This window comes from Talpa occidentalis, unplaced genomic scaffold, assembly GCF_014898055.3.
Source record: "Talpa occidentalis isolate TD23 unplaced genomic scaffold, MPIMG_talOcc4v2.1 talOcc4.2, whole genome shotgun sequence".
Classification (NCBI taxonomy): Eukaryota; Metazoa; Chordata; class Mammalia; order Eulipotyphla; family Talpidae; genus Talpa; species Talpa occidentalis.
Window position 1 is genome coordinate 59,011,111 of NW_023602073.1, and position 24,484 is coordinate 59,035,594.

A 24,484-nucleotide genomic window follows, 5' to 3' on the forward strand; every position below is an offset into this window, starting at 1 on the left:
TGGGTACAGTCAGAAGCGCAGGAGGGTGAAAGAATTCACCAGAGCCAGAGTGGGGAGCAGAGCAGGCAGAAGGACCAAAGTACACTGCTGAGGGGAGCAGCGGGCGGCAGGAGAGGTCTGCGCGCCATGTGGGACCCTCCTCTGGTGGCCGGGGAGCAGCCGGGGATCGAACCAGCGCCACAGAGGCCGCGGGCAGCTTCGCAACCCAGCGCTCTACCGCTGCGCCACCTGGGAGGCCCTCTAATTCTTAATACCTCCTGTCTTCAGACAAAAGAAAATTTTCTCTTAATGACTTTGTTAAATATTTCAGGTAAACATCCAAATTCCAGAGAATCCTCCCTTAAGGAAGGGAACATTTCCTCCCCAGAGCACTATTCACTCCTTCAAACACCTAAAAAATCCATCTGGGGCCTCCCCTGGTGGTGCAGCGGTTGAGCGCTAGGCTGCGAGGCTACCCAGAGCCTCTGCAGAGCCGGTTCATTCCCCAGCTGCCGGCGAGGGTCCCAAACACACACAAAAAAAATCCATCTGGCAGAAGGAGCAAGTATTCCCAGGGTGGTCCCCTCCCCCCCTTTCTGCCAGACACTCTGAGGAAGCACCCATTAGGGGAGATGACAGCACCACTTTCAAAATGGCACTTGAAGCTTCAATAGTGGGGAATTCCCTAGAGATTGGGTCTTGCTGGGAGAAGGGATGGAGTTCCCCTGGAAACAGAGCACGGAGGGGACTCCAAAGGCCCCCAGAATAACTCCTAGAGCAGGAAAGGGGGTTAGAGAGCCAAGCTGGGCGGTGATGAATTACCAGCTCTCAGAGGTAATTAACACAATCACATCACGAACAACTGCAAAATCTACAATCAGGGACTCACTAAAGATGTTTTATAGCCTTCATTACTTGCACTAATAACAAAAGGAAAACAATGTGAAATTTTCAATTTAAAAAATCCAAGAAGCCACCCAGTTCCCGTCAAGCCCAATTTACACCCCTATTCATGGTAATAGGAACACGACTGAGCTTATATTTTAAAAAAAAAATCAATTTAGTCTTATTTCGTTTTACGTAGCATCACAGCGTTTTCAACCGGAAGGGACGTGGAGGGATGAGATATTAGTGCCAAGCCCTGGGAGGCACCGGAGGGCTTGGCTGACTGCTACAGAAAATCCTGCTGGGGGACAAAGGCGAGGGTGGGTTAACTCCTCACCACCCAACCACGATCAGGCCTGTCCTGAACACTCCTCCAGCTCCCTGGAATGCCAGTCCCTCCTTCAGCCCATTCTGAACAGCTTTATCCATGCCTGACTCTGGATGGGAGGAGGCCCCTGTGGTTCACAGTCTGGTGCATGGGCCACCGACCAGAGAACCCTACAGGGTTGCTGGGTCGATGGGCAGGTGTGGTCTGGGTAGGCTATGGTGTGAAACTGGGGAAGAGGCTGAACAACCAGGGAGTGAGCGGGCGGGGGGCCCTGATCCCAGGGCCTGGGACAGCCGTCCACAGGAGAGGAAAAAAAGTGCTATTGAGAAAGAAGCCTGGAAATTAGGATATTTACCCTCTGAAAAGCTCTCTTCTTATCCCTGGCAACAAAACACAGTGGGAAAAGCTCCTGACAGGCCACAAAAGATGCTCCCGAGGGTTCCTGAAGCCTCGATGACTAAGCCCCAAGAATATCAATTAAGCTGCATTAATTACATATCATCAGTTCCAGAGAGACCCTCAAAGGGGAAGTAGACTTGAAACTTCTTTGAGGACTAAATTAAGTGGCTCCCAGGGGCTCTGCTACACACAGAAATTGGGATTTATAGGGGCAGGAGGGCAGTTATCCTGACAAACTGTCCTGGGACAAGGGTCAGACAGGACTGGCATAGGAACCCAGGTCAGGCAATGAGGTCTTCCTGCCTCACCACAAACTACAAGGCCAGGAAGGTGAGCCTCTGTCAAGACTGGGGAGGGGAAGAGGCAGTCATGGTGCTGGCAATTAGGCCTGAACTGATTTGAAGGCTGCTGGAGGGTCTCCCGCTGCTGCCCCGACAGCTCCTCAGATTGTTCCCCTTTCAACCCCATTGTGTTAGTGCTAGTGCCCGGGGATTAGAACAGGGTTTGGCCAACAGGAGGTACTGGAAGATGGGAGATGGGAGGAGAAAGAGCTGGGACGTCTCTTCCCACTCTGGCCCAGCATCAGTGTCTTATTCTGGGAAGGCTACTTGCCCCCAAAATCGCATTCTGCCCCTCTCTCACAACTAGTAGCACCCTCTCTTCCCGCGGCCCCTCTAAGTCTGGGGAAGGGACAGCTCCCTGCAGTTGTTTAGCCCTGGGTGCTACTCTGTCCCACGTGGGTTTCCTCAATCTCACTCACACCTTTCAAAGAAGTCCATCTAATCTCTTCAGTTAAAACAACTCGGTACAATTCTCTCTCCTGCTGGGATCCTGACTGATCTGTGTTCTCCCTCAAACACGGAGACACACTTGCAATTTCCAAGTCAGTTGAACACTGGTACCCCGTTCTGCTCAGATACTGTAATATCCATGTCACCAATAAAATTCATGACTCCCGCCCATGCCTGGATACCCAAGGTCCCGTGACAGTCCCCTGGGATAAGGGGTCTCAGCACAGTCCCACCTCAGGGCCTCAGGGAGGACTGTCCAGGACCAGGGCACCCAGCCTCCTCCACTTTGGAGAAAGTGACCATCTGAGCCCATCCACACAAGGGCCAGAGTGAGGGCCAGGGAGGGAGGACATCTAGTAGGTGAGAGTCAGGATGTGAGGCATGAAACGAGCTGTGAGGGACCTCCTGAAACTGAAGGCAAATGTCTGTGTGTCCACGCCTGTGTTTTCTGAAGAATGAAGCCATGCTTTTGATCAGCTTCTCCGAGGGAAATCTGTCTTCAGAAAATTTGAACACCACCAATTCAGAGGGCAGATCTTAGGGTTTCACACATAAAGCAGTAAAGCAAAATAGGTAGTTGAACAGTATGAGGCCAGGCTTTCTGGGTTCAAATCGGCTGTGTGCCCTTGGATAAGTCCCTTCATCTCTTTGTGCTTCTGTTCCATCTTCTGTAGAATGGGAATGGCCACTTATCATTGGGGTATAGGGTTGTTAGAGGCTTAAATGGTTTGATTTATGTAACAGACTTAGACATAAACATGCTTTGTAGTGATTCCACCTTCTGGTTCTTTCTAAATCTCAAACCCTGGCTCAGACACCTAAGAAGCATCAACACCCCAAGCTTCAACCTTGAACTCAGCTTTGTCTCTAGGTTGTTCCCAGCCCTAACCAGTAACAGTTTCTGCTGTCCACCTGCCTATGGTCTCAGTCCTCCGTCTAAAGGAATGCCCTGTGCTTTTTGCTCTGGAAGCCCCAACTCTTAGGGGTCTCTCTCCAGACAGCTTCCACATATGTGTAAGGCAGATGGGAAAATGCAAGGCTGGCCCTTCGCTCTTACAAACCAGCTACTCAGTTCACATCCAAGCCTGCCCTCCCTAGAGGCTCCAGCTCCTAGAGGCTCCAGCCCAGGTCTCCACTGGAAAAAGGCACAGGAATACGTAAGGTTTGCTTAGAGACCCGTGGGGAAGAAAATTCACTCTGGCCACTGGCAGGAGATGGAAAGCAAGAGGAGTCCTTGGACAAGGAGTCTGCTTAGTGAGGCAAGGAGGGGCCTGACACACCCACTTGCTGGCTAGGAGATGCAGAGCAAGTCAGCCTGGGAAGAGGCTCTCTCTGTTGCTTCCATATTTCTCAAATCTGGGCCCCTCCTTCTTCCTCCCATAACCCATCTGCTGGGGGCAGCAATGGTGCTCACTCCTGGACATCTCCCAAGATGCAGCGCCAACAAACTCCCAGCAAATGCCACGGCTGGGGTGGATGAGTGGGCCTGGGGCCCGCAGCCAAGGTGATATAGAGGGGAAGCCAGTTCATGGGCCCATGACCCCTGCTGGCTAGCCAGGTTCTATTGCTTAACCTGGGTAAACCCTCAGAAGAAGCGTTTCCCCACCACTAAAATGGAACAAATCATTCTCCTCCGGGGCAGGGTGGAAGGGAATGTGCACGAAGTATTGCATGAAGCAGCTGCCCCACAGCTGAACTTCACTGCTCCGCTCACCTCACCACCCCGCTGCGCAGCAGCACTGTGTGTCTCCCGTGCATTAACTCGCTTCATCTTCATAACCACTGTACAAGGCAGTACTGCTGTTATCCCCATTTTACAACTAAGACTCAGAGAGGTTCAGTGACTTGCCCAAGATCACACAGCTGTGGGTGGTAGGGAAAGGATTCAAACCCAGGAAACTGGCTCCAAATCATTTAGGAGTTGATATAATCACTAACCAATATGAGGGTAAAACAGAATGAAGCTGGAACTATGTACTATCCAGCCTTATTCCTGTTGTTCTAGCCCCAGTCTAACCTCTGAACTTTAGTGCTTATTGTCCCTTCCACGTTGTTAACAGCTCCTGTGGGTCTGGGTGATTCTAGGGGTCGGGTGGCACAGATGAGTGTCCCTGAATTATACCTCTGCTCAACGCCCACCTCCAAGCTCTATTCTCTCTCTGTCTCTCTGTCTCTCTGTCTCTCTCTCTCTCTCTCTCCCCCCCAGTCCCTCCTGTGACTTCCATAAACATTTGTTGATTAACAAGTTGACCTAGAACTTGAAGGCTTTAGAATTGAAGGAATCAAATCCTCTAAACAATGAGAAAAGAGAGGCAGGGAAGGGGGGAGGGGTGCTCTGACAGAGGCCACGCAGCCAGTCAGGAAAAATGCCCTGACAAGACCCAAGGACAGGCAGCTCCCATAACGGGGCCCCCCCACTTCCAGAAGCCTGTCAACACTGCTCTCAGGTCTCTTCCCTTCATCAAATCCTCCTCCTCTTTCCGCTTTGTATCGTGACTTCTCATCCTCAAAATACTTCCACACATCCATGATCTCATTTAACCCCCCACCGACCCTGTGGAGCTGATATTATTGTTATCCCATTTTCCAGGTGAAGGAGCAGAGCTCTAGGGGGCAGAGGACCCCCCAGAGGTACACGGTGGGGGGGGGAGGGAGGGCCAGGGCTCCCGGGGATGACGAAGGAGCTGCGTCCCCTGGTGCTCACGTCGGCCCCCTGCCTTAGTAATGAGTGGGTGGCTCTGCAAGCCTGAACAATTAATGGCCCCTGATTTAAGCAGCTCTTGGCTCTTAACAAATTACAGCTGGATGCAGCCTCGGAGGCCTCCCCCCAGCTGCTAAGCCTCCAGTGGCTGTGCTGGCCAGGGACAGAAGGAGACGGAGCTGACAGAGCGCTCTCTACCTTAAAGCTGCCCACCCTTTTCTGCTGGAGCTCCCCTATAATTTTCATATATTATTGATGGCTCCTTAATTGGGGATTCTAAAAGTCCCGCTGTAGAGCCCAGCCCTGGCCCCTCATGAATCATGCTCACCGGGAATAAATTAGAGGCCAGAAAGTAATCCAACTCAAATAGAAATAGGAAAAAGGAACGTGCTTTCTCCGCCTGGCTCTGGAAACAGGGGTCTAGGAGGGTGCCCAGGGCTGGGGAGGAGAATGACCCAGGAAGGAGGGTCTGGGTTTCTGGGACTGAGGGACTGCCCAACTCCCATCTCCAACTCTCTCTCTCTCCCCCTCCCTCCCTCCTGTGAAGTCCATAAACACAAGCCTCCACTTCGGCTGCCACCTTGGACCTGGAAAGTTCTCTTCTCAGTTTCTGGCATTAGAGGGGTGCAGGACTCTATGGTGAAGGGTCCCCGCCCCTTTGCAGAGTGAGGAAAACCAGAAACACAGAGAGGAAAGGGCTTGCCTATCATCACACAGAGCGAAGCATGACTTCTCTAGCCTGGTGGCTTCCCAGACCACTGAAGGCCTCTAGGTGGGGAAAGGCAAGTCTCAGTGGGGAGACCCGAGGCTCCGAGGTCTTTCCAAGGTTCAGGTCTGAAGAGAAAACATTCTCTCTCTGGGCCCCCGATACCAGCAGTGGGCTGAGCAATTTTACCAAGCTTTTAATGAAAGACTTCCTGCCAAGAAGCTTAGTTCCTAATTAGCCATTGTACCAGATAATCTGTTAAATTGTACCAACTCCTGAGGGAATGGCCCTTTTACCAGTGAGCCTGGCTGCCAAGCTGCTGGCAAAGCCCTCTCTACCCCCAGTCTCTCAGTCCAGCCTGGGGGGCTGAGCCTTGGGTCTGGGCAGCACTTTGCAGGAAGGGCCTGAGCAAGCCCACCCTACAGATGACCAAACATCATGGAGGAGACCCTGGACCACTCATCCCCCAGTGCACCCCAAAGTGTCTGTAGTTTTTACCAAATGGCATCAGGAGTCGGTAATATTACCGTCACAGCAGATCCATTCTCCTGGTACGGCATTGGTTTCTTACTTAGGGCTTCTTATAAGAACTATTGTCAAGAATTTTCTGTGTGCCAGGCACTTGAGATGAATGAGCTCTTTTAATCCTCACGGCAGGCTCTTGAGCCTAAGCACTTGTCCAAGAGCCCCAGCTGGGATGGGGGGGCCCCGCATTTAGGCCCAGTCACTTTAACTCCGAAGCCCATGCTCTCAGCAGCTCAGTCACAAAGCCAAACGCACCTACACACAACACCAAAGCATAAATACACTTTACCAGCCACCACAGGACTGACCTAGAACCTCAGGATTTACTAGAAAAACAGATTTCTTTCTTCAAATGAAATCCTGAGTGCTTGTCCAATGTATGATACAGAACTAACTGACAGGCACCTGGTTAAATGGACAAAGAGGGCCTCCCTGGTGATGCAAGGGGTTAAGCTCCGCACTATGAAGCAGTTCACAGCCTCTGCAGCACAAGTTCGATCCCCGGCTGGCCAGAGAGCAACCCACATAGCGCGGCAGACCTCTCCTATCTTGCCCGCTGCTCCCCTCAGCAGTGTACTTCGGTCTGTCTGCCTGCTCTGTCCCCACTCTGTCTCTGGTTTGTCCTCTCACCCCCCCGTATCTCTGGCCTGTACCTCAGCTCTTGTATCCATAAATAAATAAATCTTTTAAAAAAATAATAAAAAAAAATAAATGGACAAAGGGCAGCAGGAGTCACAAAGAAATTCAGAGTTGGTCCCTGGGGCTAGAAAAGTCCACTTTGAGGCCCTCCCTGGTGGCACAAGGGGTTAAGACACAGCCCATGAAGCTGTTCGTGGCCACTGCAGCACGAGTCGATCCCCAGCTGGCCAGGGAGAAACCCCCATGGCGCAGCAGACCTCTCCTGGCTCGCCCGCTGCTCCCCTCACCAGTGTATTTCAGTGGACCTGCCTGTTCTGTTCCCCACTCTGTCTCTGATGAATCCTCTCACCCTCCACACCTCTGACCTGTACCCCAGTTCTTATATACATAAATAAATCTTTTTTTAAAGATGTATTTATTTATGTATTTATTTATTTATTTATTTATACAAGCACTGGGTACAGTCAGAAGCACGGGAGGGTGAGAGAATTCACCAGAGCCAGAGGGGGAAGCAGAGCAGGCAGACTGATGAAATACACTGCTGAGGGGAGCAGTGGGCGCAACAGGAGAGGTCTGAGCACCATGTGGGACCCTCGCCTGAAGGCCGGGGATCAAACCGGTGCTGCAGAGTCTGCGGGCAGCTTCGCAACCCGGCGCTCAACCGCTGCGCCACCAGGGAAGCCCCATAAATAAATCTTTTTTTAAAAAGTTCACTTTAAATGATAGTGGCCTGGACAGATGGAAGGAGCAGGGTCTGGACTCAGAATACCAGTCACATGCCAGCCCTGGCACTGTTCACTTGAGTCACTGGGTGAAGTAAGGACCCCTCCACACCAGGAGTGGGGTGAGACAGGAGGATGATGGGGTGCTTCTGATGTGGAGACTGCACGGGTGGCAGAAATGTTGTGTCCTGTCACTGAAGGAGTGGCAGGAGGGGACAGAACCCCTCACGCTTTGTCTGACAGGCGTGTAATAACATTTACGAGGACTGAACACAGCGAGGCACTGTGTGCGGTATGTCACTTAGTCTCCACCACAGCCCAGTGAGCAGGCTTGGGGATCCCGTGCTGCTGATGAAAAAACCCGAGGCTCAGAAAGGTTAAAGGAAAGGGCAGAGTCACAGGTATGAAGGAACGTGGTGAAAGCACCTCACTGTGCCAGAGTCTCCCTCCTAGGGATACTTGTCTCCTACCTGGGCTTTAGCAATAGCGATGGTGCCTTCATTATTCTGAATCATTTCATAAAGGTCTATGCTGCGTGACAGGGGCCAGATGGTGCTACTTATTAGGAAGCCCGATCAACAGCTCCGTCTATAGAACAGGTTACTGGGGCTTATGGCCTGGTAGGTGGAGGGTCATTTCACTTCAGATTTAAATTCTGGGCTTACCTTACCACCGCCTCACCCCAGGACTTCCACAAGTTGCACAATGTCTTCCTGCTTCAGCCCATCCCCCTGCACCCTGCTCTGCGCACATGGCCAGAGTTATCTTTCTGATAATCTAGACTGAGTGACTCCCCTGTTCAAACCCTCAAATAGCATGAATCACACTTTCAGCAGAGTCCACTCCTGCATGGCCCACGAAGCCTATAGGGTCTGTCTCTGCTCTCTGTCTGAGCGCTGGCTTGATCTGGATTAGGTCCATTGTTCATAACATTCAGACTACATTGGCCTTCTTTTGTCCTTTGAATGAAGTGAACCCATTTCAGGATCTTGGCACTTGCTGTTCCCTCTTCCTGGAATGCATACCAAAAACACCCTTCCCTACCCGGACTTAGCATGGCCCCTCTTAGCTTGTTTTGTTTCGTTTTTTTGTTTGTTTGTTTTTTAAGATTTTATTTATTTTTGTGTAGAAGAACCGGGATGCAGGCCAGAGGGGTGGGGGAGAGGGGGGTGAGAGGAGTCACCAGAGACAGAGTGGGGAGCAAAACAGGCAGAACCACTGAAATACACTGCTGAGGGGAGCAGCAGGTAAGATAGGAGAGGTCTGCTGTGTCATGTGGGTCAGCTCTCTGGCCAAGATTGAACTCAGGCTGTTGAGGTAAATCTTCAAGCGATAACACTGAGACTTAACCCCTAGGCCACCAGGGAGAGGTACCCCCTCCCCCTTAGGACTAAAATCCAGAGTCATCAGCTCCTCAGCAGGGCCTCCCCTCTTCCTGGTCACTCTATCTCATTACACTGGTTTATCTTTTTCACAGCACTTATCAATCAATATGTGAAATTATCCAATTTTTTTGCTGACGTCACCAAGCCTCTCCACAGCAGGGATTCTGCCTGTCTTGTTCTCCATTATGTGCCTAGAGTAGGTGTTGAATAAATACTTATTCTCAGACTACTGATTCTTTGTAAACTATGATAAAATCCAAGACCTGGGGCCTCCCTGGTGGTACAAGGGGTTAAACCTCAGCACTGTCAAGCTATCAGCAGCTATCAGCAACCACTGCAGCATGAGTTCAATCCCCAGCCAGAGAGATAGCCCACGTGGCACAGCAGACCTCTCCTGTCTCTCCTGCTGCTCCCCTCAGCAGAGCATTTCAGTCAATCTGCCTGTTCTGATCCCCACTCTGTCTCTAGTGAATCCTCTCATACCGCCTACACCTGCACCTCTGGCCTACCCCTGTTCTTGTACACATAAATAATTAAAATAAATCTGTATAAATAAATAAAATCTAAGACCTTGCACGAATGGGGCTTCGCCATTCCTTCCTGAGCAGACGTGAGAATTCGTGTCTAAACTACTTGGGCCTAGTCATAGGCTAGCACTTGGGATCTCTGTTTAAATACCTTCATCAAAATAAAGAATATAAGACTATTAGATGTTTCTAGGTTTGTGTCTAGTCTTCCCAGCTTCCCAGACGGTCTCTGAGGGCAGGGTCCTCCCTGCTACAGCTTTGCACCCTGAAGGATACCAAGTCAGACACAAGTTTCTTCTCTTCTCTTGGCGTCCATGTTCCTGTCTATAGAATGGTTTACTTGAGGTGAGGTATCTAACTGCCTGTACATTGCCTGATACCCAGACACGATCAATGATATTATTAACAAGAGCTCTTTCACCAATGCCTGCCAGGCTCCACCCTACATGATCTCTAATTAGACAGTGCAGCAGGTGACTATTGTTACCTTTTAGCCGCCCGTTTTACATGTGAGGAGACTGAGACTCAGACAAGTGACTGTCTAGAACAAGGCCACACAGCTCTAAGGACCAGGGTCCTGACGCAAACCCAGATCTGTTTCACTCCCAAGCACTGCCCCAGACACCACCTCGCCTCTGTGGCTCAACAGTGAGAGAACATGGTTTCTAAGCCATGTCACCCGGGGCAAGTTCCTTCACATCTCTGAGGTCTGGGGAAAATCCATACCTGACCGCAGAGTTGTTATAAGGATTAGGAACGGTGAGTATGAGATGCCAGGCACATGGCAGCACTCAGGAAACTATGCCTAATGCCACATGGCAGGTGTGCCCTACATCTTGGTGGATTCTTTGATTCTCTGATTCTTAAATAATTATTTAGGGGGGGGAACAATCTTGCAGGCTGAGTTAAAGGGGTGGTAGGAAACTCAACGTTGGATAAAGACATGGGCAAGATTGGATCAGAGTATGACGTAGTAGGTGCTCAATAAATGTTTGCTCATTGACTGCTGACTAGTGAGTGAAGATCATATTGCATAGTGAGGGTGGAAAGAGTCAAGACGTTTGAGGGAACAAATGCAACAGACTGAGGGCTCTAAATGCCTGGATGCAGGGAACACAGAGCTAGGGAAGAAGATGGGTAAAAGACCAGGAGGGAGGCTAGGAACAGCTATTTGGCTAGGGGCCACTTGCTGATATTAGGTTAGAGCCTAACCTAACCATTAGGCCACATAGCACTGCCAAAACTTTCAAACTGCAAATCCATACGCTTCAACCAAGCAAGCTGGTGCATGTGGCAGAAATCAGCCAGAATCCAGTTTTTCATGGTTGTGCAGACCCCATGCCAAAGGCCCAACAACTGTGGACAGCCAACCAGGGTTTGGCGGCTTCATAGCAGATTTGAGTCCTATCCCTGCAGGGGCTCACTGCATGGTCTTGCATAAGCCATATCAACTTTCCCTGCCTCAGTTTCCTATCTGCCATGTAGGCAAAAATATCTCATAGGTCACTGCAGGATTCGGATGAGCCAGCAGAGCATGCCACAGGGGGCTGAATCCATAGCAATTCCTTTCTAGGGCCATTTTTAGAGTAGTTCCAAGGGGAGAGGGTCAAAGACCAAGCCAAGAAGTTGTGTGGTCTTAGAGGCTTGTAGAACAGGAAAAACCCTGAGCAGTGATGTTGAGAGCCACTGGAAACAGGAAAATCCTTTTCTGCTCTGGCAGAGTTAAAGGGGAGAGAAGAGGTGCTGGCTACCAGGGGTGAGTATGGGTGACATTTAGGGCCAAAATCAGGGAGGACAATAAATCTGGAAGGTGGCAGAAGCCAGGCAAGCCAGTGCCCAGTGAGGGAGGGTTTCGTGTGCAGACCGAGAAGAGGCTCTCTGGACAAACAGGAGGGAACACAGGCCCCAGAGCACCAGGGAGTGGGTTTCCTGACTGTCAGCACCCATGGGCCCTGCCTTTCCTGGTAGAGCCTCCTATGAGGGAACTCTTTCCACACAGCCTTGGGATACTGTTGTTCAAGCTCCTCTTCTGCTGGAAACCCCACTCCTTGGAGCCAATCAGGATCTCGAGCCCCTGGCTGAGGGGAGACACAGTCTTGTCCTCTGGGAGCATGAATATTTGGGAAGGTTGGCCATCCCTCTGTACTTCCTGGAGGTAAGGTTGGTTTGAAAGTTGGAGTCATGGCACATCACATTTGACATTTCCAGGCATTACACAAGCACCTTCTTAGTTGATCCTTCTGAGAAGGTGCCCTAGTCCCATTTTACAGATGTGCCAGCTGAGATTTGGAGAAGATGAAATACCTCCCTCAGTTCATAGAGTCAGTAACTCTCAGAGCTGGGATGGGAACCCAGGGTTTTAGACATCGAGTTCAGGATCTTGTCTCACAAGGCATTTGATGCTACTTATGATGTCCTCAGGGGTCAGATCAAGAAATATGGGATGATTTTAATAAATTTATGATGCCTTCAGGGGCCAGATCAAGAAATATGGGATGATTTTAATAAAGTTATGATGTCTTCAGGGGCCAGATCAAGAAATATGGGATGATTTTAATAAAGTTATATGGATACCAGGTGGCTGAACAGCATTCCCCAAAGGTCAACTGGAGAACTAAGGTCCACCTGGGAGAGCTCTCTAGAAGAACACTCCAGCCCATCCTACCCCATCACTCTTGGGCATGGCAACTGCAGCTGACCAGGACCAGGAGCAAGAACCAAGATGCTCAATGCACCTCCGAATTCAATACGACCTTCACAGACCGTCCAGCTGCCTGGATCTACCAAATGATACCAATGTGAAATCTCCCATTTAGGTTCAAAAACTCAGTTGTCAAGTTTGAACGGCGGAAATTCTGTTTCAATAGTAGCTCATGTGTAAAGGACAGAGGAGCCCCCAAATATAATATGAAGTAGAAAGTCAGATACCTGCCAAAAAGCCTGGTGAAGCACTGGATGGCACTGACAGACATCAGAACCTCAGAAATAGGCACAGAATGCAGAAGCCCGAGGGAGGAGCGAGATGGGGTAGTTCAACCCACGTGAGGAGAGAGCCAGCCCATAATGCTCTGGGATGCACAAGATGGATCAGGACACACACTCTGAAAAGAACACTGACAAACCATCGCATGCTCCACAGGGCGGGCCCAGATTGGTAAAGGACAAGGGACAGAGCTATGAAGAGTGACGTAGTCACATTCTGAGTCTGCCCGAAAGTAGACACACAGGGCCCTCTGAGCTGTCCTCAAATATTGAGAAAAAGCATGTGGAAGAGAAAATCAACTTACTCTGTACATTGAAGGGGGCAGATTAGGAACATAACGTTATTATAGTTCTGATAACATCATTTTCTAGAATCTGCTTTCACATTTAACCTTCTGTGTTTCAGTGTCTTCCTCCATGAAATGGGGCCAATAGTAATAATAGCCGTAACAATAATAATGATAATAACACCCCATAGGGTTGTTGTGAGGATTATGTGAGTCATCGTATGTAAATGCTTACAACAGTGCCCAGCACATTTCTATTGTAAGTATTTGCTTATTAGCATTATTATTGCTTTTACTGTTTCCTTTCTGAATTGAAAGTAACCTCCTCTGATTGTAGGCAGTGCTGAGGCCTCCTTTGTTTCCCCAGCATCCTTTTCTGGCAGACAATAAGTGCCTACTACATGCTTTTTTTTTTTTTTAAGTAAATTTTCTTTTCTTTTTTTTAAAGATTTATTTATTTATTTATTTATTTATTTATTTATTTATTTATTTATTTATTTATACAAGCACTGGGTACAGTCAGAAGCACAGGAGGGTGAGAGAATTCACCAGAGCCAGAGTGGGAAGCAGAACCGGCAGAAGGACCGAAGTACACTGCTGAGGGGAGCAGCGGGCGGCAGGGGAGGTCTGCGTGCCTTGTGGGACCCTCACTGGTGGCTGGGGAATCGAACTGGTGCTGCAGAGGCTGCAGGCAGCTTCGCAGCCCAGCGCTCAACCGCTGGGCCACGGGGAGGCCCCCTACTACATGCTTTTTGAGTCAAAGTTTCAATGGGGGGGGCCTCCCTGGTGGCACAAGGGGTTAAGTCTCAGCACTGTGAAGCTATCAGCAGCCACTGCAGCACCAGTTCAGTCCCTGGCCAGGGAGCTGACCCACAAGGCACAGCAGACCTCTCCTGTCTCACCCACTGCAGTGTATTCTGTTCCCCTCAGCAGTATGTTTCTGTCAATCTGCCTGTTCTGCTCCCCACTGTGTCTCTGGTGAATCCTCTCATGCCCTCCCTGCACCTCTGGTCTACACCCCATCTCTTGTATGCATAAATAAATAAAATCTTTAAAAAAAAGTTACATGGAGGCAAATGTCAAGGTGCCCAGAGAAAAGATTTAGAGATGAGCCAGTACAACTCGTGTTGAAATGGTCAATGGACTGAGATTACTCAAAATCAGAGAGCATTCTGGTAGGATGTAGGCATGGCAGTGGTGGCCATATGCCCTGCAGGCAGTATGGGTCAATCAGCCAGACACGCTAAGATTCTGTATCTAAGGTGGATATAAGACTATATACCTGTCTACTCCTTTCCAAGGGGTCCTTGGCCAAGACAACCACTTGGTTAGAGAGAGGCAGGGATCACCACCCGGTTCTTCAAATGGGGAACCCAAGGCTCCTTATTATGTCCCGCTTCCCAGAGAGAGTGTTTCTGGGACCCTTCCTACCTATCTTTCTGGGACATGCTGAAGGCCCTGGCAACTCTTAATGCAAATAGTGCTCAATTTCCTGGGCTAAAATTACATCTTGAGTCAATTTTCATAAAATATGGTGACAGATTTAGGTGCTGGGAAGATGGAGCTTTCTCAGAAGGCATTAAAATGACCCAAATGGTTAAAATCAACTGAAATCAGGCAGCCAGAGGCCATAAGAAAAGCTTTCATCTTCTGCAGACTTATACAAACCCAGGTTGGGGCCTGCCTGGAGAAACTGCTTGACCCCCTCTGGTCCTAGAAGGTACAGCTCTTGGCCAAGATTCTGCTAGCAGAGAGCCCAGAGAGATGTCCTGCAATCAACTAGCTGGTGCAACAGTGAGAATTGGTTCCATCCCACTGGGGATGGAACAGTGGGATAGTTCCAAAGAGGTGGATTTTTCTATAAGTTCCCCATTCCCAAAACTTTTCTCTGCAGGTCACACAAAGAATCATGAGGAGAGACAAGGATATGTCTGACTTTATCTTCCCTTCTCTAGACAATAGCCTGAAGCCTGTGTTCCAGGAGTAACCCACTGAGCCCCTGTCACTCCTGAAATGCTGGTGCCAATGGTCTCCTGTACATGAGGTCAGTCTCCTTGATATTTAGGGACACCCCTTCTCTGACATTCTGACCCTATGACCCCAGTTGTTTTCAGCCTGAAAGGCTCAATTCTCTCTTACCGTGCCTTGCCAACTTCACATACTGCCTGCCAGCTCAGCTCATCAGCTCGCTGTCTGTTCTGGACCATCTCTATTTGACCCCCCTAGTGCACTCCTAGCCCTTCTCCACCTTGCCCTATGCCCAGGAGGCTAAGCTATGTGCTGCAACACCACCTCCACCCCCTAGCCCTCCTAGTAGGGTTTGTGGGCAGGAGAGCAGGGCTGGAAAGAGGATCAGGCTGCCTGGCTGGCCATGTCTCTTCACTAAAGGTTCTATTTACTGTCTGGAAGCCCCTTGGGGTTCAGGAACCACTCCCTCCCCTTACCCCCTCAGGTCTGAGTAGTAACAGCTTCCCACTGTTACCAGCCCCTGTGATTCACCACCCCTCACTGGTTTCCACCCACTGCTTTATAAATAGTCCTTTATTACACCCCCCAGCTCCCAGGACCCAGACTGACCTGCTCATTCCCACCTCCCTCGGTGCATTTGCTTTCACCGCCATGGCTACGGCTGGTTCCTTGTGTCCCTGCTTCATTGAAATGCAGCTCCTCAGAGTGGATACTCCCACCATGTTGGGTTCTAGCACCCCGATTCCAATACCTGAGACCAAGCTTGCCCTCTCTAGGGAATGAGGAGACTGAGCCAGATGATCCCTAAACTCCCTTCTGACCCAAAACCCCTCCATGTACCCCTTAGCCAGATGGCCTATGTTTAGGTTCAAATTCCATTTTTTAAAAGCCAAGGAGCTATAAAGGGCTTCAGTCAAACCTAGCATTCTGACTGCAACTCTCCTCTGTTTGCCCATTTTACACGTCTCATCTCACCACTTCCTGTTGGCAATGTTCACGCATGTGGCTCACCCTTTCCAGGCTACAAACTCACAGTTCATGCTTTTAGTGAAACTCTACTCTTCTTCCTATCTCCCTCTTGCTTCCAGCACCTCATAAATATTTACTGGTGCAAATGTTGATTTGCCAGAAGGCTGGGAACACTCCAGATTATGCTGCACAAGGATAGACACTGAGCAGTGACAATGCACCAAGCACGTCACATCCACCGTCATATTTCTTCCTCACCATAAGCCTACAAGGTAGGTGTTATCTCATTATTACCTAAGAGGAAACTGAGGCATAGAGAGGTTGCAGACTTGCTCCAGGGCCCACGTCCAGAAAGGGTTGGAGCCAGGACCAAAGCAAGGGTGGATTCGACACCAAGCCTTCCACTTTTCTCCACTCCACCCTGTGGGTGCCAGAGGTAATGAGATACAACAGGGATAATCGGAGACCCTGACCCAACTAGAGGCAAGTCTCAATTACAGAATGTAATTAACAGCTCGTGGAGCACTGACCTTCTAAAGAGGCCCTTCCAGATTTTCCTGAATGAATCACTAAGACATTAGTACACTCCTTCTTTCTATGAAGCTCGGCCAAAAGGTCTCAAAAGTAATTAGTTCACTTAAGTAGGCTAAGCATTTCCTCAGTGATCTGGTTTATGCCTTAATTGGCTTAGAGACTTGGAGAGGGTGAAAAATTCAACTTTAGCCCAGCCCCTGCAGAAATATTTCTCATATATTTTGTGGATAATATCCCCGCCCCCCCCACTTCGGCCACTTGCTCCTGACAAGCCTGAGGCATGGGGAGCGGGGCAGACCATGCTCCAGCCAGTCTGCTAACAAGGAAGGGGAGGTTTGTTTAAAAAGTCTTGAGTTGGGCCTCCCCAGTGGCGCAGCGGGTTGAGCGCTGCTCTGTGAAGCCTTCTGCAGCTTCTGCAACACAGGTTCGATTCCCGGCCTGCCAGGGAGAAACCCACATGGTGCTGCAAACCTCTCCTGTCTCGCCCACTGCTCCCCTCAGCAGTGTCTTTGTTCTGTCTGCCTGTTCTGCTCCCCGCTCTCTCTGGTGAATTCTCGCACCCTCCCACGCCTCTGACCTGTACCCCAGTTCTTGTATAAATAAATAAATCTTAAAAAATAAAAATAAAAAGTCTTGAGTTACTAAGGCTTTACAGGTCATTCTCATTTTCACTGGGTCACCTGAGGGGTCCCCTTTCTCCCCATGGGGACCCCTGTCCCTGTTCTCAGCATTGGTCATCTCATGCACCATTACCCTTCCATGCCTTTTCCACAGGCCCTAAGGGACTAGGCCTGTGTTCTCCTGAGCTCTCTGAGCTGCCTCTGCCCTGTTAGCCACCGGTGCTTCCCTCTCTCATTGGAGTCCCCGAGCGGGGTCTGTATCCAAAACCCATGGACCTCCTTCCCAGCTGTGGGTGGAGAAGGGCATGGGGTGGGGCTGCCGAGGTCAAATCTCCTCTTGTCCCATTCTTGTTCCTTTCTTTTTTTTTTTCCCCCCTTTTTAAATTTATTTATTTATTTATACAAGCACTGGGTACAGTCAGAAGCGCGGGAGGGTGAGAGAATTTAGCAGAGCCAGAGCGGGGAACAGAACAGGCAGACTGACTGAAACATACTGCTGAGGGGAGCAGCGGGCGCAGCAGGAGAGGTCTGCCACACCATGTGGGACCCTCGCTGGTGGCCGGGGATTGAACCGGCACTGCAGAGGCTGCGGGCAGCTTCACAGCACAGCACTCAACCACTGCGCTACCGGGGAGGCCCTCGTGTTCCTTTCTGATCGCCAAAAGGACTGAGCTTAATTTCCTGCCACTTCAGATGGCTATGAAGGTCCCAGGAAGCTGGCTTCAGCTCCAAGGCCCTGGAAGCTCCATTCATATCCCCATCACAGAAGAAAAAATGATCTGCACCTTCGACCTCTGTCTTTGCTTGACCAGACCCCGGGTCTGGTCTCCGAGGGTAGAGGTCTACTCCTTCTATGTTAAAAACAAAGCCAGGGGCTACAGGACCCCTTACCCCTACCCCAAGCCCCCTTCTCCCCTTTATACCTGAAAACCAGCTGTCATGGAAGGTCTGAGGTAAGAAGGAAGTACAGGTGGGAAGCAGAAAAGGGACACCAAATCTTTGCCAGTCTCTGTGGCTCTGCTCCTTCTTGTAAGCCATTCACTGCTTCAACAGCCACTTGTTAAGCACCTACTGTATGCTGGGCACTATTCCAGGCACTCAAAATGTATGGATAAAAAAGATGAAAATAAAACAGATAAAACAGATGAAAATCCCTGCCCTTATGGAGCATGACAAGATAAATAGGTAAAGGAGTATGGCTTATGGTGAAAAGTGATAAGGAGAAAAAGTTAGGGCCTCCCTGGTGGCGTTAAGATGCCATAGGGGTTAAGATGCAACCTATGAAGCTATCTGTAGCCACTGTAGCACGAGTTCGATCCCCGGCCAGGGAGATACCCACATAGCACAGCAGATCTCTCCTGACTCGCCTGCTGCTCCCCTCTGCAGTGTGTTTCAGTCAATCTGCCTGTTCTGTTCCCCACTCTGACTGTGGTGAATCCTCTCACCCCCCTCCCCCACTTCTGGTGTGTACTCCAATTCTTGTATGCATAAATAAATAAATCTTCTTTTAAAAAAGGAGAAAAAGTTAAGCAGGAAAGGGAATATGTATTAGCGAGGCTAAAAGTCAGACTGAGTAGCCAGGGAGTGGCCACATGGACATCTGAAAACAGCATTCCTGGGAGAAGGCATAGCAAGTGAAAAGGCACTGAGGCAGGAGGAAGCCAGTATAGAGTGATGGAGGGGATGAGCTTAGGAGATAAGGTCAGAAAGGTACAGAAAGTCAGACCATGAGGCCCCTCTGGACCATCACAGAGACTGTGGCTTTGCAAGAAGGGAGGGCTCTGAGCTGAGGAAGGAAAGTATTTTCCTTGGATTTTAACAGGATCTCTCTGGCTGCTGGGTGGGAATAGACTTAAGATGTCTGGGAGACTGGCATCCACCCACTGGAAGTCTATGAGCTGCTTGAGAGTGAGCCCTGCAAGTCAGCCACCTCCTTACACACCTTATCACAGAGCAAAAGGAGGCTGCCTGGAGGCTGGAGTTGGGGCAGTGGAACTGAGACAAGGCAGAAAAGTGGGTCTTCCAGGTTGTGTAGAAGTTGGAAGCCAGGCTAAGGAGGTTTCTGAGTAGGAGAACCATCTAACTGAGGCCATGTTTCCATTATTCAGAAGCCAGGGGATGTTTGCTGTGGATGAGACTAGGTGCAAGATGCTATCTCAGGCCACCCATGAACCTGGATTCCCTCTGTCCCCCCCCAAACTAGGGCTCCCTGAGGCAGGGCTGTGTCGCCCCCCTCAGACTGGGGCTCCCTGAGGCAGGGCTGTGTCTCCCCCTCAGATTGGGGCTCCCTGAGGGCAGGGCCATGTCTCCCCTCAGACTGGGGCTTCCTGAGAGCAGGAACTTTGCCCTCTATACTTGCAACAGCAAGCAAAAAACATTCCCCACCCCCCTCACACCTTACTAACCTCACAGGAGTTTAGATGCTGCCATTAAAAACACATCAGGTAAGGGCCTCCTTGGTGGCACAATGGGTAAAGCCTCAGCACTATGAAGGTATGGCCAGCCACTGCAGCAAGAGTTTGATCCCTGCCAGGGAGCTACCCACATGGCGCAGCAGATCTCTCCTGTCTCACCTGCTGCTCCCCTCAGCAGTGTATTTCAGTAGATCTGCCTGTTCTGCTCCCCACTCTGTCTCTGGTGAATCCCCTCACTCACCCCCCCGTCCTACACCTCTGGCCTACACCCCAACTCTTGTATGCATAAATAAATAAAATAAATATTTTTAAAAAACCCAAACATATCAGGTAAGATGTTTCCAGAGTTAGACAGACAGACAGATAGAAAAAGGATTGTGTTTCCCAGGTGAGAAAGGGCTGTACCTACCTCCCGCCACTGCTTGTTCTCCATCCCTTGAGTATACATGACACACACTGTGGGGAGAGGAGAAAAAAGGGTCAACCCCAGGTCAAGAAAGTGAGGGCTTTGGGGGCAGATAGCTCAGGTGGTTCCAACCTGGGTAGCACTGTTGGATCTGGGCAGCATGGGTGGGGAAGGCAACCCGGAACATAGGACTATTTGAGAGGGGCACCCTTTGGGATAGGGGCTCAGGGACCATTTGAGTCTAGGCCAGAGCAAGTACTAAGTGTGGGGAAGGCAGACAGGTGGGGTGCATGGACTGGGTGGCAACGGAGTGGCAGAGGAGAGTCCCTGGGGCCCCTTTAGAGCACAAGGCCTGTTCTAACACAAGGCCTGTTCTTATCATCAGTCCTACTTCACTGATGCAAACTGTCGCTCAGAGAAGCCAATGGCCTGTCAGAGGTCACTTACTTGAGGAGCACTGCTCAGGCCTAGGAACCTGGGCACGAAAATCACTGTTCGTCCCCAAACCATGGCCAATTTGGGTGTCTTGAATGCCCTGGCTACCTTGGGCCTGAGACCTTATGGCCCCAGACACCTTAACCCCTCCCAACCTGTGGGTTTGTGTCAGAGGGTTTAGACCCCCCAGTTCTCTCTCTCCAGAGAGTGTCAGTGAAGCAGGGGCACGGTGCCAGGCACCCAGGAGTGGATGGTTAACGCCCAGCATAATATCATGGCTTTGTTACTGGTGTTATCATCAGAACAGGACTTACGTGGGTCAGACTTGGAAAACATGTCTTTGTCCAAAAGGTTCCTGAAAGAGTGGGAGAGAGAAGGAGTTAGCACAACCCGAGTAGAGGAGGTCATGTGGGGGGAGAGGGGTTATTACTTAGACCCCCAAGGCTGCCTGGGGTCTGACCTCAGGCAGAGCAGGAACACAAAGAGGCTCTTTTGCCCTTTTGAGACATTTTAAGCACTGATTAAGCCTGGCCGGCCCTGGACACTTCTTCTCAGCTCTGCTTCTGCTTCCTAAGGGCCGCTCCCTCCCCTCCACCCCCACTACCTCCACCCTGGTGCCATCTGAGCACCCTGGTGCCCTGGACCCCACAGCCTCATGCTCTCAGGACAAATCCCACAATGCCAATGTCTTAGCCTATTCTACAAATTCTCCTCTTACCACTTCTGTTTCTCAAAAAAAATCAAATCAAATCAAGCCATCAAAAGTTAATCACCCTGAGTCCCAGGCTCTACTTAGCCAGTTTATCTCACCCTCTCATCTGTGCAGTGGATTAACAAGTCCCAAGACAGACGGGCTCATTTAAGCTGTCCTGGGCAAGGCCAGAGCTAACCACGGTGCTGATCATCCGGACGCAAGATGACACATGCAAGGTTTGGGGACTGAAAGATTTTGCAAGAGGCACGGAGCTCCTCCTGCCTGCCCCCACCCTCGCCCCGTGATGACACCTCCTACTCATCGAACCCCACGGATGGTCTGGCACTGTGCTGCATGTTCTGCATATATTAGCCCCCAATTTTCACACTCCCTGCAAGGTTGATGTGGGGTGGGCATCATCCCATCTGACAGATGTGGAAATGGAGGTTGGAGATCTGACAAGGCGTAATCAGACAATGCATGTCCCACACATCTGGTGTCCTTCATTCTGTGTGACCTGCTGCTGTTAGGAAGCAACGTAGCCCAGTGGAAACTTGGTCTCTGGCTAGAAAGTGTCTCAGTCTCCCAGAGCCTGCTTCCTCCTCTATGAAATGGAGACAACAGTGTCAGCCTTGAAGGCTGTTGATGCCCTTCCTGACTTCCCTTCTAGTTCCTGCATACACCCAAGCTTCCATGGAGCCTGCTTCTCTCCCGAGGGAGCTCTTAGCCTACAAATACCAGGAAGTTAGAGCCCCTAAGCAGGAGTTGGGGGATAAGTACCCAGCTTCCTTGCTCCCCCTGGGACAGCTCTGAGGCACTCCACACATTCTCCCAGAGGGGCTCACTGGGACACAATCTCACCCAAGCCCCCTGTTGATTGACACCAAGGGCCAGCTCCTGTGCTATCCCTGAAAGAGCTTCCTGAGACATTCCCCCCTGCTGCCTGTGTGAGCTACTGACTCCTCCCAAACTATTCTAGAGTCAGGCTCAGACATTGTCAGCCATCTCAGCCTTGTCCTCCCTCCTCCCAGATGTTGCTAGGGATTGTCTCACCTCCCCCCTCTACTCTTACACTCCCCCACTGGCCTCCATATCTCTTGCACCTACTCTTTCCCAGAGAGGAGAAACAATTGACACTAGTGTGTGTGGCTTCCTGACAGCCAACTTCAAATGTCAGTGCTGGAGGGGACCCTTGGGATCATCTGTCCTACCTCTGTGAGCAGGGGAACACTGAGGTCCAGGGAGTGGCTAGGAGTGGCCATGCCCCCCAAATAAACAGTGGTAGAGTCAGAAAGGTCTAGAAGGAGGCAATATCCTGAGTCACTGTCACCAAAACCATCAGCAGCAACAGCCTATTCACAATCAACCCCCCTATACATGCCCCCCACATTCTGAGGGTGGGCGCCAAAGACAAGCTAGAGACAGACAGACAGACAGATGTAGCAAACCCAGACTGCACACTCATGAATGACCAGCTCAGGTCCCAGCACAAATTCCCAGCAAAGTCCCCAAGAGAGGGATAAGCCCCAGATTCCCATCCTCCACTTCAGCCTCTTCATTCAGGGCCTCTGCCCAAAAGCTAGCACCCCCTGTTAGCCCTTCCTGACCCCATTGGCACACAGCCCCTCTGCTGGCTCCCACCATCCTGTTTCTAGCCAGCTGTCACTTTGGAAACCATCTGATAAACCTCCCAGCCCACCTCGGTGAGCAGCAGATGAAACGATACACCAGGCGGCTCTGAAAAGTACACAGCAGAGGCTCCACGGAAGAGCCCACTTTCTCTGTGCCCATCCAAACCAGGCGGCTGACCTCTGCCTGGGATGACATTCTCCTGCTGGGTGCTCCTAGCAGGGTGCTAGGTCTGGGGCAGGGCATCTTCTTGATTTAAACGAAGGACAAAATGCCTTTACACCAGAGATGGCCCGACAGTAGTGAACCCAGAACTCAGTGAGAAGCTGGAGAATAGTAAAAAGGGCTAAAGGGGGAAACTCTCTGAAGCAAGTACCAGGGTTTATCTTTGAATTCAGTAGTGAAATTCTGTAATTATGGAAAAATCCTCGAATGCTCAACTGGAAAGGACCTCAGAGGTCACTGTTTCCAGTTCCTTTATAAACCAAGATTCTGACAGAGCCACTGACTTCTTCAAAGTCTGGGGTTTGTCCAAGTGTGACTCTGGAACTCATTTAATCACGTCCAGGCTAGTAAGAAAGAATGTGAGACCCTGGATTTCAGCCTAGAGGGGAGGGAGCTGGAATCTTCCCTTCAAAGAGAGACAGGAATTTTCTTAGCCCTGCCCACCCTCCCAGCTGGGCCAGAGACTACAGATTGGTCTGAGAAATCAAATCCAGGCACTGGTTTCAGTGGCTCCCTGCTCTGTGACCTCAGGACTTGCACTGACCCCCAGGGCGTGGGTCACCTGGGTAGTGGCACCCAAGTATAATGCAAACCCTCTCCCTTCTATTCTGCTGAAATAACCTCCTTCCAGCCCCATTCCTATCCTTCCCCTTTTTTATCCCCCCTTCCCTGGACACGGACTGACAACCGCTTCCTCTCTGCTCCCCAGGCTCTCTCTGATCTGCAGGGAGCAGCCCGTGACCGTGACCGTACTCAGCACACCCTGTGCTGCAAAACCGGGCTTCTGTCTCTCACAGCAGCTATGCAATCCTTCAGGTCAGGAGCCCCGCCTCTGCCACAGCCCAGCACCTGACTGAGGGGCCTGGCAAAGTGGGTGGTTGAAGAAAGAATGGCCAGATGGGCAAGCGAGACTCTGGTCCCCCCGCCTGCTAGCTGGCGGTCATGTTCAGATCCTTTCTTTCCTCTTCCCTGCACAGCCTCACGGTTAAATGCAAGAGCTGCAGTCAGACTTGCTGGACTCACGTTCCAGCTCTAGACAATTACTTGCCTCCTTTATGCCTCAGTTTCCCCAGCTCACAGTGGGGGTAAAAGCCATTCCTCCCTCAGGATCACAGTGGAGTGCCTAGACATAGGGAGGCTCGTGGGAGCTGAGCAGAGCGCTATTCCTCTCAGTACACAGGCTTACTTGGGGACCAAGGAGAGATGGGGTGGGTGACACTCTCAAGCAGTTAAAAAAGCCCACCCCCGACACATACACTCCTATTGCCCTGTTCTGAAGTGTAGTTTGAATGCCCTCACTGGCTGCTGCGGACAGATGCCCTCCCCCCACCTCCTTGCAGGTTCCTCCTTCCACCTCCCTTGCTTGACCCATCAGCCTGAAGGGCCCCTTGACCTCTGCCTCGTCCCGTACCCAGGCCCCTCATCTCTTTCACATTTGCGCCCATCCCACTCACCCCAACTGCCAGTCCTGACAGAGGTCTAGGGGCCCTGACAGCCTGCTCTTGGCCTGGAGATGAGGCCAAGGTCATGAGCAATGACCTTTCACTTCCTGGGACTCGCTCTTGCCCCATTTCTAAAAAGGCAGAATCTGGGCCTCCCTGGTGGTGCAGGGGTTAAGTCTCAGCACCATGAAGCTATCTGCAGCACGAGTTCAATCCCCGGCCAGGGAGCTTCCCACATGGCATAGCAGACCTCTCCTGTCTCACCTGCTGCTCCCCTCAGCAGTGTATTTCA

General features: G+C 50.7%; 1 protein-coding gene across 2 annotated transcripts in view; it reads right to left on the minus strand.

The window, feature by feature from the left end:
* The window catches only part of CPNE5 (copine 5), a 96,850-nt gene that overhangs the window by 58,984 nt on the left and 13,382 nt on the right, over positions 1-24,484 (minus strand). For both annotated transcript variants that reach the window (XM_037519611.2, XM_054698750.1), the window contains exons 2-3: positions 20,517-20,557; positions 19,771-19,817 (exon numbers count right to left, since the gene is read on the minus strand). In XM_037519611.2, the coding sequence (XP_037375508.2) occupies positions 19,771-19,817; positions 20,517-20,557 (88 nt within the window). The remainder of the gene's footprint in view (positions 1-19,770; positions 19,818-20,516; positions 20,558-24,484) is intronic.